Source organism: Petaurus breviceps, unplaced genomic scaffold (assembly GCF_028583685.1).
Source record: "Petaurus breviceps papuanus isolate PSGF00001 unplaced genomic scaffold, PetGlider_PUasm1.0 90762, whole genome shotgun sequence".
Taxonomy (NCBI): Eukaryota; Metazoa; Chordata; class Mammalia; order Diprotodontia; family Petauridae; genus Petaurus; species Petaurus breviceps.
Genome location: NW_027187339.1, coordinates 94,221 through 114,717, shown reverse-complemented (window position 1 = coordinate 114,717; position 20,497 = coordinate 94,221). Strand labels below are relative to the sequence as shown.

The 20,497-nt window shown below is 40.2% G+C and overlaps 1 protein-coding gene across 4 annotated transcripts in view; it reads left to right on the top strand.

Moving 5' to 3' along the window:
* The first annotated feature begins 772 nt into the window (after positions 1 to 772).
* P4HA1 (prolyl 4-hydroxylase subunit alpha 1) overlaps positions 773 to 20,497 on the top strand; it is a 69,277-nt gene continuing 49,552 nt past the window's right edge. For 2 of the 4 annotated variants that reach the window (XM_069068202.1, XM_069068203.1), the window contains exons 1-2: positions 1,579 to 1,603; positions 19,455 to 19,565. In XM_069068202.1, coding sequence (XP_068924303.1) covers positions 19,490 to 19,565 — 76 coding nt within the window. In that variant the 5' untranslated portion in view covers positions 1,579 to 1,603; positions 19,455 to 19,489. Of the gene's footprint in view, positions 913 to 1,578; positions 1,604 to 19,454; positions 19,566 to 20,497 lie in introns of those variants that run through there. The other 2 variants (XM_069068204.1, XM_069068201.1) reach the window with 2 other exon arrangements.

Here is a 20,497-nt window from a genome sequence, read left to right as displayed (position 1 = left end):
TGAAAAAAGTTACCTGATGATAACAGCTAAAACATTTACATAGCCCTCACCAGTGCCAGGCACTGCTCTAAAGTGCTTTACAATTATTAGCTCGTATGATCCTCACAACAATCCTGGTGAGGGTGGCGCTATTATTGCCCCCATTTTGCAGTTGGGGAAACTGAGGCAGGCAGGGGTAAGTGCCTCTGCCAAGGTCTCACAGACACAGCACATTCGGAGGTGACTGACTTGAGGGGCTGCGCCGGGCAGAGTGAACCCCAAACACTGGGGTCCGGGGGCATTCAGCGCCCCCGCACAATCCTGACTCTCTTCCTCTTCCCCTCCCCCCCCTCCCTAGCATCCTTTCTCTCCAGCTTTTTTCTTCCCTTTCCCTTCTGCACCGGGCACCCACAGGCGTGGCCCGGGGCGGTCAGCGGACCTTCCACTAAGGAAAACCTCGGGTGCTTAAATTAGAATTAAAGGCGGGGATGTGGGCGAGCCCGTGTGTGAATCCAGCCTAACCCACAGGATAGCGGCGGAAAACCTTGCGCACGCGCACTTGCATCCCACTTGGGCTCCAGCCCCGCCTCCCTCCTAAAGAGCCTCAGAGTCTCCTCCCACTCTCCCCTGCCCGCTGTCTGGGGTGGGCCAGCTGACCAAGGCGCCTGCGCACCAAGTTGCTGGTGTGATCTAGCTCACGTAGAGCGGGTCCAGCTTGGGAGCTGGAGTGCGAGCTCCCGTCCCCGCCCTCGCGGTGAAGGGGCGGGGCGGGCTCGCGCGCCGCCGGAGGCTATAAAAGGACTTACGGGCTCCCTCTATCGCTCAGTCGCGCCGCTGCCAGCTGGAGGGGAGAGTCCTCTAGTTTACGGGCAAAGCGGGGTGTGAGCCAGAGGTGGGGGCGGGCGGACGGCTTCTACCCCACTGCCTACCCAGGTGAGAGGCGCCTCGCTGTCAGCAGTCCTCAGGGCCTTGCGGCAGCCCGGTGCCCCCTCTCCTCTCCGACTCAAACTGGGCTGGGGGGTGGGATGTGCAAGTTGGAGGAGGTGGGGGGGGGGTCTCCCCTGTTTACCATCTCATCCCCTGCTGCGCCTCCATCCACAGCCGCCCAGGGGTCTGCGCTCTCCTGGAACCCTCGCTGCTTGCGTGGGTTCCCTCTCCTTCTTCCTCATCCCTACTTTTCTGCTCTCTCCACCTCCTCATCATTTACTTTTTTCCTTCTCTTCCTCCCCTCTCCCCCTGCGTAGCTAAAGCTCTGAGTCGCCCCCCTCCTTCCAGCTTGGTCCTTCCCCCACGACTCCCCCACCTCCACTTGAGTAGTGGAGCAGCCCGAATTCTTAAGGGACCTGGACCCACCTTCTTGAATGTTCTTTCTGGGCGTGAAATTTGCCAGCCCCCTTCCCCGAGGCCCCTCTCGTACCTGTCCCCGGTCCCTCGGGTCTCCCCTGTTCTGGCGGGGGTGGGAGGCTGGGAAGGGGGAGCTGGGGGGAACTGGGCGTGGATTTCTTGGCCTGCCAAGCAGATGGCTAGCATGAGACGATGGAGCGAGGCTGTCTCAAAGTTCTGAATCTCACTTTCCTCCCCCCACCCCACCCACCGCCGCCGAAAACTGGAAGCCCTGCCCTAGGTAGGCTCCCCTGGGTCTCTTGACGAGGCATCAGAAGTGCCCCGAAAAGTCCACCCTCGAACTGCTCTACTGCGCACTGGGGCTCCCGTGAAAATCTCAGCTGTAGAGTTTAAGTTCTGGGCCCAAGGGTTCGGGACTTCGTGCTCGAAGAGGAAACAGCCACAAGTTAGCCTGAGGAAATCATCTTTTAATTTCCTTCCCTCCTAGTCATCTTCTCTGAAGTGAAATCGGCTTGCATTAAGTTTTTTATAAAGCGTTCGGGTAGGATTTAGTGTTGTGTGTATTTGAAAGATTTCATCAAGTTAAATTTGACCTTTGTTTGGAAGAGTACCTGGGGTGAATAATGTAGCAAAAATGCTGTGGAAGGGGAGTACATTAATATTAGATCCTGTATTATACCTCCTAAAAAATTGAATAATTCACTTTTGTGGAATAGGTGACGGCAGCAATTCATATTTCAAAGATATCTGGTAACAAAATGCAATAAAAAAAAACACTTGAGCACGTTTAGGCTGGACTTGAGAATACTGTGATCATTACAAGTTTGTACTCTTTTTAAAAGAATGGGTTGTGAAATAGAGAGTCTACTCTTGGAATTGATGTAAGAAGCCAAAGATCCGTGTGCTTTAACTTAACTGTTTAAGATCCCAGTTTCTTGGAGGAGGAATGAGTGGGGGGAAGGGGAAATACGTGGCAGCAACATTCTTTCAACAACCTTTTTTGCTTACTTCACAAGAGAAAATCACTTATTTCTCTTTTATTTAGACTTATAGGCTGAGAATGTGGAATAGGTGTTATTAAGATAGCTAGTTAAAAATACCTCCCATGAGGCAGGAATGGTAGTAGTTAATACTTTTTTGGAGGGATTTTCCAGCTTTCAATTTCTGAAGGCAAAATGAGCTTTTAAAAAACATTTAGTTTACAATATACTTGATCATTCAGAAATATGGGAAGTTTTTACTAAGAGCTTTAAAAATTTATATGTCTAGATTAATGCCTTTTACGAACTTTGTTTTTTTAGGCATGTGTTCATAAATAAGAATTTCATATTTTAAGATGAATAACATTGGTCAGCCTTGGAAATGCAGATTGCATACTTTTGAAAGAATATGATCAATTTGGGTTTTGCTAGAGCATGCACTTCTATGTACTTTGTATTCTGTAGGCATTATAAATTACTGAAGTCAAATGTCTGCTATAGACAGACTTGCGATTGGAAATAAAGACTTCTTGATTTATACAATCTTTGTTCAGTTGACCTCTTGAACTGAGTTGAATCTTGAAGTACTGAAAACCAACACTTGAGTATTAAAAACAATCTACTTTTTTTGTAAAAGGATTATTGCAATGGCTAGTCTGTTATAGAACTAGAAGAAATAAGAATGCTAAATTGGCCCAGATATTTGTAATAGCAAGAATCTTTAAATTTCATTTTAAAAAATTGAAAGATAAGGAAAACCCAGCAACAGTACCATGCTATGTAGTACCTATCATAGGAGACTTAAATTAAATTCCTGGTTTTTTATTCCAGTCCTGTGACCTATGCTACAGATGCTTATTCAAATACAAGCATTTATTAAATACTATGTTCCAGGAACTGTACTAATAAGCACTGGGGCTAAAAAGAAAGGCAAAAACAGTTGCTACTCTCAGGAACTGGCATTCTGATGTCAGAGGCAACATGTAAACAACTATTGGTATACAGGGTAGACAGATGGAAGGTAATCTCATTGGGAAGATACTAGCATCAAGGGGGTTGAAAAAGGGTTCTTGCAGGAGGTTGGGTTTTACCTAAGACTTGAAGGAAACTAAGGAAGTAATAAGGTGGCAGAGGTGAGGAGGGAGAGCATTCCAAGCAGGGAGTACAGCCAGTGAAAATGCACAGAACTTAGGAGGAGATACATTTTCTTAAGTGAGGGACGGCTAGGAGGGCAGTGTCATTGGGTCAAGTGGATGGAGGGGAGTAAAGTGTGAGAAGACTGGAAAGGTAGGAAAGTGCTAGGTTTTAAAGAGCTTTAAAATCCAGACGGAGGATTTTATATTTGATCCTGGAGGTAATAGAGACACATTGAAGTTTATTGAGGGAGTGGGGTGGAAGGTAAGATGTTTCAATCTGTTCCTTAAGAAGATAATTTTGGTAGCAGAGTAGAAACTGGAGTTTGGAGTGTGGAGAGTCTTGAATCAGGGATACCAACTTAGCTTTCAAGCATTTGATTTCTGTGGAATGAAGCTCATTTTACTAAAAACAACAACAACAAAAAAAACACCAACCCAACAACAGTTAATTATTCATTGGAATGGAAATATGGTTCTGTTATTAAAACAACGCCTTGGGGGATATAATACTTAGAAAATATTAGAGTATTCTTTTGGAATTTCTGTGTATCACATAATTTTCCTTTCTTGAAAGCTGAGTTGGGCAACTGGCCGCTCAGTATGGTGGTCTGTTTAGATTTTAACTAGAACTTGATGCACATTATGAACAGACTTTTAGAAAAGGACAGAATCTCAGAATTGGAGGAAATCTAAGAGACCCTGCTAATCCAACCCACATATGGACAAAAACTCCAGCTATACATTTCCTAGCAAATTGGTCTTCCGGACTTTGCTTTAAAACTACTGGTGAGTATGACCCCAGTAAATAAAAGTGTGGCTTGTTCCACTTTTGGATGGCTCCCATGGTTAGGAAGATAGTCCTTGTCTTAAGCTTAAGTTGCCTCTCTGGGACTTCCATCCATTGCTCTAGTTCTATCCTCTAGCTAACATGATCTCCCTACGTCTTCTTTGGACTCTATAGCTTCATTTCCATCAGTATCCATAGACCTGGTCAGACTCCACTTAAGAACTTCCATTCTGAGTCTTCTTTCTGTTTTTCAGGCTAAACATCCCCAGTTCCTTTAAATGGATGTTATTAACATTTACCAGTTCCCTATCCTGTGAGACTCCTTTATATAAAATTCAATCCAGCAAACATTTATTAGGCACTTGCTATGAGCCTGGTATTATGCCTAGTCCTAGGGATATAAAGACAGAAATGAAAATTATTCCTTCCCTCCCTTCAAGTAGCTTATCTTCTACTTGAGGGAGAAGGAAGGAAGAAAATGTCATGATATTGAATGAAATGAGGGATAGAATGAATGAAATGAGAGACAGAAAATGATGGATAAAAGTTCAGTAGAGAAGAGTTCTTACACTTGAGAAGTTGGGAAAAACCTCTTGTAGGATATGACCTTGGAGCTAACTCTAGAAGGGTTTTTTAGGAGATAGAGGTGGGCAGAGAGATTTCTAGGCAGGGGGGAACACCGAGATAGGATGTGGAGTATCATATGTGATGAATAACACATAGGTTAGTTTGACTGGAACATAGTAGGTATGATGGAACAATTCTCCATGATAAGGCACACACATGTAATCTGGAAAGATAGTCTGGAGCTGGGCTGTAAAAATACCAGAGAAGTTTGTAGTATATCCTAGAGTCAGTAGGAAGCTATTGGAACTTCTTGAGTTGGGAAGTGGCATAGCTAGACCTGTGTTGTAGGAATAGTTGTATGTATTGGAGAGGGGAGAGGCTAGATGCAAGAAAATGAGTTACTCTATTGCAGTAGTCCAAGTGCGAAGTGGTAAGGGCTTGAACTAGACTGGTGGTGAGTGGCGAGAAGGGATGCCATCTTGTAGTGGTAGAACTGATAAGACTTGACTCTTGAGATTGGACATAGCAGATGAGTGAAGAACTGAGCATGATTCCTAGATTAGTAGATTTCGGAATTAACTGAATAGGGATGGTAGTTGTGTCTATAGGAGCTGGTGAGATCACCCAAAGAATATATAGAGAGAAGAGGACTCAGTAGAGTGGTAGGATAGAGGCACAGAAAAGGGCTGACACCTCTATAATGATTCTGTGAAGGAGCCTGAGAAAGAGTAGTCAAACAGGTAGGATAAGAACCAAAAGCCAAGGGGGAGAGAGTATCTAGAATACATGGTCAACAGAATCACATGCTACAGAGAGGTCCCAAAGGATGACTGGGGAAAAGGTTGTTGGATTTATCGATAAAGAAACACTTGACAAACTCGGAAGGAGAGTTTAGTCAAGTGGTGGGGTCCAAAGCCAGATTGTAAGAGATGGAGATTTTGGTGGGGGATAGTATACACCTTTCTCTAGGAAGGCAGTTACAACATAGCTTGGGGACATAATAGAATCAAGTGAGGGTTTTTAAGGATGGGAGATATCTGGGCATGTTTATAGATTATAGGAGAGAAACTGATGGAATAAGGAGAGACTGAAAATTAGGGAAAGAGAGGAGATGAGTAAAGGGTCAAGTTCCAGAGAAGAGAAGGGGATGTAATTCAAAGTAAGTAGAAGAATTGGCCTTGGCAAGGAAATCTGGGGCATGAAACTGGGGAGCTTGTATTAAAGGGCCTCGGTTTTGTTTTGTTTTCAGTAGAGTGTCTGAGAAGAACATTGTGTATTTAGTTTGAGGAAAGATTCGGAACAGTGAAGAGAGGCAAGGGAATAAGCATTTATTGGGTGCCTGCTAAGTGCCAGGCACTGTGCGAAGAACTTTTCAAATATTGTCTTATACACTTCTTACAAGAAACCCATGAGGGCCGTGCTGTTTTTCTCCTCATTTTATAGTTGAGGAAACTGAGGCAGAAAGACACTAAATGACTTGCCTAGGGTCATAGAGCTAGGAAGTGTCTCAGATTGAATTCGAATTCGGGTCTTCCTGAGTTGGGGCCCAGTATTCTATCTACTTTGAGACCTATTTGCCTGGGGCAGCTAGGTGGTGCAGTGAATAGAGCACCAGCCTTGGACTCAGGAGGACCTGAGTTCAAATGCAGCCTCAGACACTTTACACACTTACTGGCTGTGTGACCTTGGGCAAGTCACATAACCCCAATTGCCCTGCCTTCCGTCCTCCCCCCCCCCAAAAAAAAGAGACCCAATTGCCTAGCTGGAATGGAAACTAGGAAATACAAAAACAAGTAAAATAGATGGAAAGCAACAACAGGACAGGCAGAGAAGATGACCAGTTTAGCAGACCTAGTCAGCATGCCTGTCTGACACTTACTGGTGATATTTAGCAGCAGTCAAGTAGAGCCGAGTAATCCAGGGTCAGGTTTGGGAAAAGGAAGAGCTAAATTGCCTTTCCTAACTGTGGATGCAGGAACATTTCACCACCAAATAAGGGATGGAGAAGATTACATGAATGATTTGCATTGTATAAAACTAAAAAAGCTTTTGCACAAACAAAACTAATGCAGCTAAAATTTGAAGAGAAAAGATAACTTGAAAAGATCTTTGTAACAAATTTCTCTGAAAAAGGTTTCACATTCCAGATCTATAAGGAACTAATTGAATTTTATAAGATGTAAGTACCATTCCCCACTAGATAAATGATCAGAAGCTATGAACAAGCGTTTTTCAAAGGAAGAACTCAAAAGTATCAAAAACCACATGAGAATGCTCTAAAATCACTAATAATCAAAGAATGTAAACTAAAGCAACCCTGATGGTCCACTGTATACAAATACAAAGCTGTGAATTTGTCTAGCCATTCTGGAAATAAATTTGGAACTCCCTCCTTCCCCCTAGCTGCATTCCCTGTGACCCACATATGCCGCTCTTAGGCCTATATCCCCAAAGAGGTCAAAGAAAGAAGAAAAGGATGTATAAAAAGATTTATAGTGTTTCTTTTTGAAGTAGCACCAAAGTGAAAACTAAGAGGGCACACCACTATTGTGGAATGACTAGGCAGATTATGGTGAATGAATATAGTGGAATATACTATAAGAAATAAAGAAATAATTTTGAGAGGAAACTGGGAAGAAGACATGCATGAAATGAACAGAACCAGAACAGTTTATACAATGACAACACCATTGTCAAGAAAAACAACTTTAAAGACTTTAGGACTTTGATCAGTGCAATGAATGATAAACCATCTTAAGACCAGAGGAGTAAAGATGAAACACATTGTTCACCTCCTGCCAGAAAGGTGATGAACTTAAATTGCATAATGATACATACATTTTTGGCATGACCAGGATGAGAATTTGTTTTGCTAGAATACACATATTTTTAACGAAGGTTTTCTTTCTTTTATTCAGTGGGGGTATGTGGGAGAGAGAGATAATACATGTTTGGAGAAAAATATATTTTTTTAAAGAAAGGGATGATCTGAACTAGGGCAAGGGGGCAAGAATTCAATGGAGAGGACAGTGTAAGGTTGGACTAGTTGGAAAGTGAATCCAGAGCCAGTGGTGTTGCCATACAGGAGGACTGTAGTGACTGCTGGTGCATTCTTTGCTATATGGGAACTCCCTGCAGGGATACCCATCACAACTCGTTTTAAAATTGAAGAGTTGCCTGAACTTCAGAGAAGTTGTGGTTTGCCCATGGTCACACAGCCAGTAAATGTCAGAGGTGAGATTCAAACCCAATTCTTCTTGGCTCTTAAGTCCAAGACTGTATCCACACACTATCATGCCTCTTATCTTGAATAAGTGGTCATTTTGATATGCCTAGTACTGGGAATGAGGTCAGAGATTTAGTTGAATGTAGAAGGCTATTTTAGCTTGTTGGAAAATTGTTATTATCAAGAGGTGAATTCATTGGAACATGTCAGACTATACAACAGAGAAAAATCCACACTGCAGATTGCAGCCTGGCCTTCTCACTGGACAATTCTCTTTCCAAGAGCTAGCACGCTATCATAGAAAGAACATTACATTTGGCATCAGTGGATGTGGGATCTTGGTTGTGCCGTGTGACCTTGTATAACTTATTAATTTCTCTGATATTCAGTTTTCTTGTAAGATAGGAATTCTCCTTGGGCTACCAACCTGAAAGCCATTGTGAAGAATAAATAGATAACGCATGTAAATACATTTAAAATTAACCAAGTGCCACACAAATATAAACTAAATGAACTTTTAGTCCCCTGCTCTGCATTGCCCTCACCTACCCCCTTTTAAATTCTCCCCAGCCTTGAAGGCCTAGCTCAAGGTTCCCATCTCCCTCCTTCTCCATCACCAGCATTGGCAATCCCCATCTTTCGTCACCTTTTCTAATTTGCACAGAGTAAAGCAAAATTGTGTTTTCAAATTTAGCAAACTCTTCATTCCAAGTTTGTTGTTTGAAAATAAAGCATATACTACACAGTATGATTTTCTTTCCTATGTTGTTACCCTAAATTTTTTGTTGGTAGTTATTGTCCTGAAACAATATTACTTTTAATTGTTCTTGTCTCATCTTTTTTTATGTATAGGTACTTCCTCCCCCCATCCCCATCTACTTTTGTTATTATTAAAAAAAAAAAACCAACAACCAGGAATTGCTGGCAAAATTGTAGTGAATCTTAACCTGCGGATTGGGGGTAGATGCCTAGAATTTAAGGTTCTCTATCCTGTATGCGAAAACCAAATGACATTTTCTCCCTGAGATTGAAGTATGTTAAAGCTCACAAAGGCTGTGTGAAGATCTTATATGTAAGGTGTGCAGCTGTAGCCTACCCTTACAAAAGGATTGGCACATTTTTCTGTTACTGTAGTGAATAAATAGAATCCATTTCTTCTTTCTCAAATTTCCCCTCCACTCTACATTTATTTGGAAATCCTACCTGGGTTAGAGGAACCTAACCTTTTTGGTCCTAGTTAAAACAGACTTTAAACACTGAGTACAAACAGCTGTCTTATTCCAAATGTGAGTTCCTTCCTAAATGGGTTGACATCACTTGAATTCTTTTTGTCGGTTGAAACTAAATATTTGTTAGACCTTGTATGGTAAGAGGTTGCTGTATTTTAAAACAACATTGAAAAAGCACTTTATTGTATTTGGAGCTAGGGAGGAGGAGAACAAAACTGGAGTGTGTGCAATCAATTTTGTTAAAATGGAATAACTTTTTAGTTGTAAGTTTAAAGTCAGGGTTCTTCTGTGAGGGTGGCGAGGATGGTGGGAAGCGCTTACCGAGTCATTCCTCTTGAAACTTTTTCTTTTATTTCAAAAATTTTTATTGCTACCTTTTGTTTTGAGATAACCTCAGTGTTCCCTTCTGTCCCCTTCCCTCTCCCAGCTCATTTGACAAAAAAATTTTTTTTAAGAAAAAAAGATGAATAGAACAACCTCCCTCTTAACCAGCACTACATCGGGATGTGGGGGGGGGGGAATTTGGCAAATATATATGTGTATATGTGTGTGTTTGTGTAAATATAGATACATATATAGGGAGAGATACACACACAGAGTCCCATATCTAAGAACTGCCTCCCCTTCACCTCTTTGAGGGAGTTGTTTTGGGGAAGGGAGGGAGGAGTGTTATCTCATATCTTTTGCTTGGGGCTAAGTTAGTTCTTTGTAATTTTGCAACATGATTTTAAATTTTTCTTCCCATTTACATTGTTGTAGTCACTGCAACTTTCAAGGGTAAAGATTTAGCTTCTGGAGAGCCTTCGAGACACAGCCCCTTGGAACTGCTGGAACTCCCAAACCTGGCTCTTCAGGGTCTTGACTAATCTGCATTTGCAAATATTGTCTGGTTGCATCTGCCTTCTGTCTTTCTTGCTTTTACTTCTCTAGCATTTTAGGGTTATGAAGTGCTTTCATGTACATGATTTCATTTGATCTTCATATCAGCCCTGTGAGGTAGGTAGTAGAGGTATTCATCCTTCTATAGATAATATCATCTTTGGATCAGAGATGACAGGTGACTAGCCCAAATTAATAAGAAACTTAGATCTGAACCTAGGTCTTCTGACTCTTCCTCTGGTACTTTATTTGGTGATACCAAAGCAGTAAGGAAGGGAAAAACCAGATAGTTAGGTGTTTAATTCAGTGAACATTTTATTAAATGACTTTATAGAAAAACGAATGTAATAGCAAACCTGTTTTCAAGAAGCTTGACATTTAGGGGAGAAGATATTTGACCCTTAAAAGTCAGGGAAAATGGACTTCCTTGGTTGTTGTAGAGAAAAAGCTGTTTTTGCCTCAGACGTGTACCTTGTATTTTTGAAGTAAAGGAAAAAAAGCAAGGTGCTTGGATAGGTAAGAGCACATCATCAACTCCATTAGTATTTAATTTCACATTTGACTTAAAAATATTTGCTATGTGATTGTAAGTTACAATAACATACCTTAATGGGTTAAACCAGATAGATGCTTGTATTGATGTTCCTTTGGGTTGTTGGAAGCTCTCAGAATTCAAGGATGAGTATAGAAGTCTGCGACAGCTTACAATTGAGAATAAGGAGGAGGATATGAGGAAGGTCAGATTAATAAGTAGCTGTCTAGAGGGTGACTGTTCATGGTGCATTGGGTGACTGAGAGAGGACAACCTAGAAGCTGTAGTTTATAATTTAAAATTGAGGTTGCAATACATTAAATGATTTTTGAGGGAACAAAAAGGTTGACATCAGAGTTTATCATACCTCATATTTACTCTATGTTCGACGGGATTGCTGTGGGGGGCTTTAGAATTTTTTTTTGAAATTTTTTTTCTTGCAAGAAATTTGTTTTTAAAACAGGCCAATATTTACCAAATTCTGTGTTCTAGTAATTCAGTGAATATCTTGTACTACTAATTCAATGAATCCTGATAATTCCAAGTTGTAAATATTTACAGTATAGTAGAACTGTTTTGAAATCCATGTACAGGCTTTATTGATCCTACTGAACATGTGGAGCAGGGTTTTCCTGGAATAAGTGTGGCAGGGAAGCTTTGTGTTTGCATTAGTAGTCCTCTTCCATCTAAGCTTACTTGAGAGGAAGGGAAATACTGTTGGACTTCCCAAGAGTCTTTGCTACTATTTAAAGCCAGCATTTGAACCTTTAATATTCTGATAGTATTTGCTTTGTCATTATTTGCTCATTCCAGTATTGATGTTTGTTATTTTTGAAATAAGGCATGCTGTTGGGATGTGGCTTGAGAGATGCATCCATATTTTCCATCTTAATATAAAAGCTTGTTTCAATTTTATTTTAATAGTTTAGTGGGGATATGGAAGAGAAAGTTTCCTTGCCACAACCAGCCAGAGCTCTTTTTTTCTTTTTTGAGGGGGGAAGGCAAGGCAGTTGGGTTTAAGTGACTTGCCCAAGGTCATACAGCTAGTTAAGTGTCAAATATCTGAGGCCAAATTTGAACTCAGGCTGGTTCTCTGTTCACTGTACCACCTGCTACCCCTATAGGCAGAGCTCTTAAGGATCTTCTGGGGGTGTTTGGGTCTGAGATTTTTTAACAGATTACCTGACATAGGATAGTAGAGTGAGACTGAGGACAAATGGAAGTGAAGGATTGATGGTGGTGGTGCTATTAATAGTTTGTACTGATATAGCAGCATTAAGGCTTAGAAAACCCTTTCATCATTGCAACCCTTTGAGAAAAATATTGCTCGTTATTATTATCATAAAATTTTATGCTGTGCTTTAGAGTTTGTCAAGAATTTTATATCTTCCTTTGAGCCTCTCAACCCTGTGAGGTAGGTGCTTACTACAGGTGGTGTTATGTCCATTGTACAAATGAGGAATTTAGGGCCCAGCTGTTAAGTGCTTTTCACATGGCAACCACAGAACATGAACTTAGATCAGGTCTTCCTGACTCCACATCTGGCACTTTGACCATTGGGCCCCACTGCACAAGTTTCATCCTCATTTCAGGGATGAGCTCCTTGCCCACTATCAGCTCGAGAGTGAATGTCATCTGGGATTTGGATCAGTGCTTTAAGCAGGCAACAGAATAAAGATAATAGGGTTGGTTGGTCAGTAAACAATAACTTAGCAAGTGATAGAATCTCTTAGCATTTAGAATATTGAAAGAGAACACTTGAAATAATCTTGTTGTAGGTATTTTTGCAGGCTAAATGACAGTTCAGGGTTTTGTGTATGGATCAGACAGGACAGAAGACATGGAAACCCAGGATAAACTATTGAATTCTAACTGCGTATCTCAGAACTGTGACTAGAGGAGAACTCTTGACTAAAGGGATAGAGGAGATTACAAAAGAAATAGTTTCATTTAAGTCATATTGAAAAGTTTTGCACAAACTGTGTAGCTAGGATGAGGGAAACTGCCAATTTCAAAATCTTTGGAACTGATATTAAAAATATGTGTGGAACTAATGCATCTATGATAAGGGTCTAGAATTTGTATATGAGAAATTATTACAAATATATGACTGAGCCGTTCCCCAGTGAATTATAAATGGTAGTACACATACACACACACATATACACATATATATGAACAGTTTTCAACAGAAGAATTGCAAACTTTTGACCACAAGTTTGCTCCAAATGTGAGAGAAATACAAATAAACTCTCAGATTTTGCCTTACATTCAGCAAATTAGCAAAAATGACAAAAAGTAGAAATAGTCTATGTGAGAGGGACTGTGGAAAGATAGACTATTGGTGGAATTGGTACAACAATTCTGGAAAGCAGCTTGTATTTATACCGAGAGAACAACTTTAATGTCCATAGCCTTTAACCTAGAGATGACTTCTAGCTGTATGCACCACAGAGGTAAAAATGGGAAAGGTCCCATCTACACCAAAATAATCATAGCATCACTTTTTGTTGGAGCAAATATTTGGAAACAAGGGGGAATGCCTCTTGATGACTAAACAGATTTTGGTATTTGAATACTATGCCACAAGAAACAACAAATATGAAGAATTCAGAAAAGCTTGGGAAGATTTGTGAACCAATACAAAGTGAAGTAAGTAGAATCAGGATCACAATAAATACAGGTAAAATAATGTATGTGGAAAAAACCCAGTAAAATGGAACAGAATATTATGTGGTTAAAATAACCAAATTAGACCTTGAAAAATTGAGAAAAACGTGCCACCTTTCCTTTATCATAGAGGTAGGCACATGATGAATGTAGAAAAATTGTTACTATTACTAGATATGGAAGTAGATGGTTAGTTTGGCTGAATTTTTTTTCTTTCTTATTTTTCATTTTTTATGAGGACAGGCTGTGTGGGGGTGGAGAGGAGTGACCGGAGATATATTGTGAAAGAATATAATATGAAGACAAAAGATCAATAAAAAATTTTAAGAGTAAAAAAAAAGATGAAAGTAAATAAACTGTATTCTGGTATCTGGAATATATAAACTTTCTCCTGAAATGAAACACTTTACTAAATTTTTATGATATCTGTTATTAGAAGGAAAAATTGTTCCTTTATAAACATTATTAAATTAAAAGCAAATAATTGAAGAAGTCCTATTTGAACAATACCGAGAAAATTCTAGACTCCTCAGTCAGTCCAAGACTCGCACTTTGGCAGGATCCCAGGAGAGGAAGTCTGTTCATCTGTTATGTTCTAGAAGCTTTTCCCAAAGAGGCTGTGTTGTCGCACAGCCAACAGAACAGTTTTTATTTCGCTACTCTGTGTTTTTGGAAATGTGCAGTATACACTCGGGTGGAGACTTGAATCTTTTTTGGAATATTTAAGTATGATACAAAGGATCATAGATTTAGAGATAGAAAAGACTTTCAGAATAACCTAGTTTAACACCATCATTTCACACACGAGGCATCTGAAGCCAAGAGAGGTGAAGTCACTTGCCAAATGGCACATCAGGCAATAAATTGCAGAATCAGTATTTGAACCTAGGTCCCCAACTCCAATCCATGGAAATCTATGCCTTATGAGATCAGAATTGAATGTTTTTATTTGTCTACCACTGTAATATGTTTTTGATAGTTATTTTAACTTTAAATAGCACAAAAAGTAGCCTTGAGATTTTTGTTCCTATCATTTAGCCATTTAATACTTTTATGTTCGATTGTATGACATTATTTCTAATAACTAACAAATGAGTAGATTATATATTTAAATGTGTACTAAAAACAATTTAACCTTTCTGGGGCTTTAAAATCTTCTCCTAAAGCCCCTTTCTGGGGCTTTAAATGTTTAAAATTCTTCTGAGATGAGAGAGAGTTTCTTGGGAGAGTTAGGTAGTTGTAAAAGGGAAAGGGAATATATTAAGTGCTGCTGGAGAGACATAGAAGTTACTCTGTGCAGAGGTAAGAATAAGAGGCAAGTTCTTTCTCCTGCAGAAAACTTGTGATTGGGGATTGTCTATTTATAATAATTTTTCGAATCTTGTTTGCCCTAACCTTCTGGTTAGTTGGGAGCAGGCACAGGAGAAGTCTTGTTTGTTCTGTGTTCCAGACAATGCCTTAAGCTTTGGAGATCAGTGACTGTACTTTGACCACTACCAGATCAAATGCTTTTTTTTTTCTTAAAAAGTTTACAAATAGCAGAATTTCAGAGTCTGGTTGGAATTGAGAGCCAAAAAATACAAACCATTCATAAAAATGAATTCCTTTCTATGCCAGACCCAACAAATGGCCTTCAAGCTCCCTCCTGAGGGAGTCCATCCCACTTTCAGAAAGCTCTAATGATCAGGAAGCTTTTTTCCTTATCCTCTTTACAAGTTTTACCCATTCATTGCTCTTAGTTCTGCCTTCTAGGGCCCAAGCAGAACAAGACTAATCCCTCTTTATAGCCCTTTCAATACTTGGAAACTGCTTTCCTATTCTCTTGAAGTCTTCTCATTTTCCTGTTAAATGTCTCCAGTTCTTTCAGGTGATACCCTTATGGTGTGAACTTGGGGCCCTACACTCTGGTTACCTTTCTGGGCATTCCTTATTTGTGCTCTTCTTAAAATGCCATCCATGGAATTGAACACTTCATTCCCCTGTCTTCTGACAAGTGTAGCTCTTAAAGATGTGATTTCATTGTGCCAATACTCACTTGGGACTGTATTTCAACTCAGATCTCCTTGACTCTAGCTAGGCCCAGTGTTCTATGCACTGTAGAGTTACTTAGAAGTTCTGTCTTTATTCTTCCCCTTTCCCTTCCATTCCCTTCCCTCCCTTTTGAGAAAGTAATTCAAAGCCCTTTACTCTGACTCCAGCCTATCTTTTCATACTGCTTACACAATCCTCCTCCCCTTGCACTCTTAAGTTTTGGTCAGACTGGCCTAACTTGCTATTCCTTTTATGTGACTTTCAGTCTCTCATTCCATCCTTGGAATGCTGACCTCGATCACTTCACCCCTCAGAGCCCTAGGGTCAAGGGATCTCAGAGGCTGGCAAACCCAGCCCTCTTGTTTTCAGAGGAAAATAGAGATATTAAGTAAGTGGCTTCCTGACTTGGTTACCATCCTATCCGTTACAAAGAAGCTAACATGTTACCTTTTATGATACTCTTCATGCCCTGAGTTGTTAGGGGCCCCCTGCTCCCCGCCCCCCCCAGTATTATTTTGTATTGACTTCTATGTATACATCTTGTTTCCCTTTGTATACTGTAAGCTCCTTGAGGGTGGAGTATTTATTTTTTCCTTTTGTATCCCAAGTGCCTGACATACAGACACGCAATAAATGCTTGCTAGTCAAATTGATATTACTTCATCTCTAAATATAATATTTGATAGCATTGTTTGCATCTATCTGTTTGAAAACTTGAATCATTATCTGAGATACAACAGTATATTTTCCATTAAAATGTCTGGTGTACAATGCATATAAAATAAGCTTTGATACATTGATAGGTTTTGCAGATTTTTTTTCTTTCTCTTTAAAAAATCCATTCTTTTTTATAATGGATGACTAAAGGGCTGGCAGAGAGAGTGACATGGGAGGAAATCATGGTGTAAATACAAAAACTATCAATAAAATATTTATTTAAAAATATCTAGTGTAATACAATGTGGATTTGGGATCCTGCCTTGGCTCCTTACTCCCTGTGTGATCTTTTGGCCAGTCACATCTCCTCTAAACCTCCATTTCTCAATTGTGTGAAAAGGAGTTTGACCTAGATGCCCTCTGAAGGCCCTCCCAGCTCTAATTCTCTGTACTTGGTAGTTCTGCCAGCCTGAGTGGGATACCACTGACCCCTAATGTCAGGGTACTCTATATATGAAGGAATTGGACCCAAGCGGCGAATTACAAAGTGAAAAAGGGGTAAGGGATGATGACAAACTTGTAGTTTCCTTGAATAGCAGAAATAACAATTCCAGGGACTGATGATGAGAAAGCTGTGCCAGACGCTTTTGTTGACAGACGAAGGAGTTCATCTTAGTTGATCTTTCCTTGGCTCTAAGTTCAGAGCTAGGAGGGACTTCAGGCCCCTCCTATTCCAGGCAAGGCCCAGGTTGGGCAGGGAACTTGCCTGAGTACACATGTAGAGGAGGGAAGAGACTTTGAACGAAGGTCCTCCGACTCCAGAGCTAGTGCTTTCCCCAGTGGACCTTGCTTGGAAAGATCATGGAGAGCAGAAGATTTGAACTCAGTTCTTTCTGATTCCAAGTCTGTTCCTTAGTTGGCTTCACCATCTTGCTGCCTAGTATGGCATCAGCGACAGGCTATGACAGACCTACCTCATTGCCTTTTTTTGGACAGTTGTTTATGGGCAGGGTGTTGGACTTGAGTCAAGAAAACTTCTTCAGACACTTCCTAGCTGTGAGAACCTGACCTTACTTTGCTTCGGTTTTCTCATCTGTAAAAGGGGATGTTGATGATGATGATAGCTCCCATATCCCAGGGTTTTTGTGGTGGTTAAAATCACAATATATGTAGAGCCCTTGGAAAACATTGAAGGCTATATGAGTGATAGATATTATTTATGATGGGGAACACCACAGATAGAATTTACCTAGATTTTATCATAGCATTGGATATTGTGCTATTCTTATGGAAAAGATGGTAAGATACAGCGTAGAAGATAAATACCATTGGATGTATTTAGAATTAGTGGGATGACTAGACCCAAAAAGTAGTTATTAGTGGTTTGATGTCACCTTGAAAGGCCTGTAGTGGAGTGTCCCAAGAATCTGTGCTTGGTCCTGTGTTCCTGGCCTGAAAACCAGGAAGATTCAGTTCAAACCCTGTGTTTGGCACATATGTTGGCTGTGTGACTCTGGGCATGTCACTTAATCTCCAAGTGCTTTAGGAAACTCACTAAGACTGTAAGTTGCAGACAAGGTAGCTGCCCACATTGATAGAGCTGACCCCCACAGGAGTACCAATGTAAACAGGCCTAGTGCCTGTCCCTATCATTGACTTGAATAAAGATGGCTCATTCACCAAATGGGTATGACATAAACCTGGTGGGCATTATAGCTGATTGACTAAAAGACAATACAATGAGAATACAAGATCTTTCAGGGCAGAACCTGGGTCTCACTTTTGCATTTGTACTCCCAGTGTGAGTACTAGGTACTTAATGATTATGGATTCAAAAAGTTCTTGACAGACCATCTCATTGGGCTCCATCTAATAAGATATTTTAAATGGATGATAACAGTTGATGTGTTCTTTACTTAAATTGCAAATTGTCATGTATGAGCCTTACAGTGATCCTGTGAGGTACATGCTGTTCACCCTATTTTACAGATCAGCAAATTGAGGCTTAGAGAGGTCATTTGCCCAAACTTTATATGGTTAGTAAGGGCTTTAAGCTAGATTCAAACCCAAGCATTCTCAACACCAAGTCCAGGGTTATGACCACTATTCTACACTTGCACTTGAACTTACAACTCCTGCCCCCCTCCCCCCCCCCAAAAAAAAACCAAACCCAAACAAAACAACCCAGCTTCCTAAGTGCAAGCTCAGTGCTTGGCCCTTGGTAAGCACTTGATAAATGCTTGTGGATTGACTGGATTTGAGGGGAGGCGGGGCTTTAGAAAGATTGCTAGGTTTTAGTGTGTCTGAGTGTGGTATGTAAGCCAAGGAAAATAACAATCTAAAAGGCATGTTATTGAATGAGGTGGCAGCCCTGCTGTGCTCAACTCTGGAAAGACCAGTCTGGGAGATTCTTAGTTCTGGATGCCATAGTTTTGGAAAGATGTAGAACTGGACAGTGTCTACAGGAGGGCAACCCAGATGGTGAAGGGCCTCAAATTCATGCCTTGCGAGGATCAGTTGAAGGAATTTGGTGATGAAACTTGCCTGTTGAGAAGACGGAGGTGGCAGAACTGCTGTCTTTGAGTATCTGAAGGACTGTCATGTGGCCCTCCAAAGACAACTAGTGGGTCTGGGTGGGGTCAAAGAGGTGATTTATGGCTTAATATAAGAACATTTTCTTAAGAGAATTATCTAGAAGTTGAGTGGTTTACCCTTAGGAGGTGTTGGGTTCTCCTTCAATAGATGCCTTTAAGGACAGGTTAGATGAAAGAAGAAAAGAAATAAGCATTAATTAGATACCTTCTTTGTGCCAGGAACTGTACAAGTACTTTATAAATATTTCACTTGATCCTCACAACCCTGAGAGGTAGGTTCTATTATGATCTCCATTTTACAGTTGAAGAAACTGAGGCAGAGGTGAGGTGACTTGCCTAGGGTCATGGACCTAGGAATTGTATGAGGCCAGATATGAACTCGGGTCTTTCTGACTTTAGGTTCCAGTACTCTATCCACTAATGGATAATGCTCCATCTAATGCACTAATCTGTTCTGAGTTATGTTGTAGAGGCAATTATTTTTCAAGTATAGATTAGACTAGATCATCACTAAGATTCCTTCCAACTCTGATTCCAATTCTGATTCTGTTTGAAATTGGTACTGCTATTCCTTTAGGTTGTTGTTCTAAGGAAAAGATGTTGGAATATTTGGTTCTTTGTACATAGAAATTATCCCTTTCAGCAATGGAAAATGCCTATCAAAACAGCCTCACTGAGAAACAAGTTGTAACTGGTTTTTGATTGTCACTATCTCACTCCATTGAGGAGTTCAAATCTATTATGTAATAGCAACATTTAGGGATTTTATTCGCTAAAACAAATCACAAAAACCTGAATTCTTCAGAAAGTTAAAACACCAATTGTGATAATGTCCTTTTCTAGGTCTTGTGACAGTCTATAAAATTACACCTTCCAGGATGTTCTGGTGCATGTTAATCGTAGGACTCCTGCTTCGCCATTCTTTGGCCCATACTGATTTCTTCACTTCAATTGGTAAGAACTGGTTCCGTTTTTACGTAAACAAGTTCGCTCAGTATTTATGTTACTTACTGCTCCCCCTCTCCTCCCTATCACAGCACTAACCTGATTCTTTCCTTCCCATTCTAAAAGCTCCTTCTAATACTAAAAATAAAATAAAAATTCCAGGTCCCTAAATGAGCTATATATCACTATTGTTTTACATGAAGATTTGTCTTATTGGCTGCTATAGCAGCATAACCCTGTAACTGAAACTTTGACGTGGATAATGCATATTTCTGTGGCCCTCCTAATCATTTTTTTAAAAAGTAATCCTTTTAAAAATGCAGTTTTAATTTTTTGTTATTCTGAGCTTGATAAATTCCAGCAAACGTGAGCATTTCCATATACAAAGAAAAATAGGAAGAGAGGATTGTGCAGGAAATCACAAATCTCCATTAGGTATATAGGTTGTTTTTTTTTTTTAAACCATATAATACATGGAATTAATGCAAATTTCAAAGCAGCTCTGTTTGTCTTTTTAGCTTTGGATCTCATTCTGTGTACTTGTTCATTCTTTTTTTTTTTTTTTTTGCAGCACTATTTATTATTCCCCCATTTCCACCCTTACCCCCAACAAAAAAAGAAAAAAAAACCCTCTTCCTCATAAGAAGAAGGGAAAGGAATAAACATTTATTAAGAGCTTACCATATGCCAGGTACTGTGCTAAGTGCTTTACAAATTATTATCTAATTTGTAACCAGTAAGCAGAGTCAACCATACATCAGTGACCCCTCAATCATAAGAATTAACACGAAAAATAATGGAGAGGTACAGCATGGTTTAATGAGAAGACCAGTGGACTTGGAGTTAGGAAAGATCTGAAGTTCAGGTTTCACCTCAGACCCTTATTGGTTTTGTGTCCATTGGCAAATTAGCCCTCTTCGCTAAGCCTCAGTATCCTTATG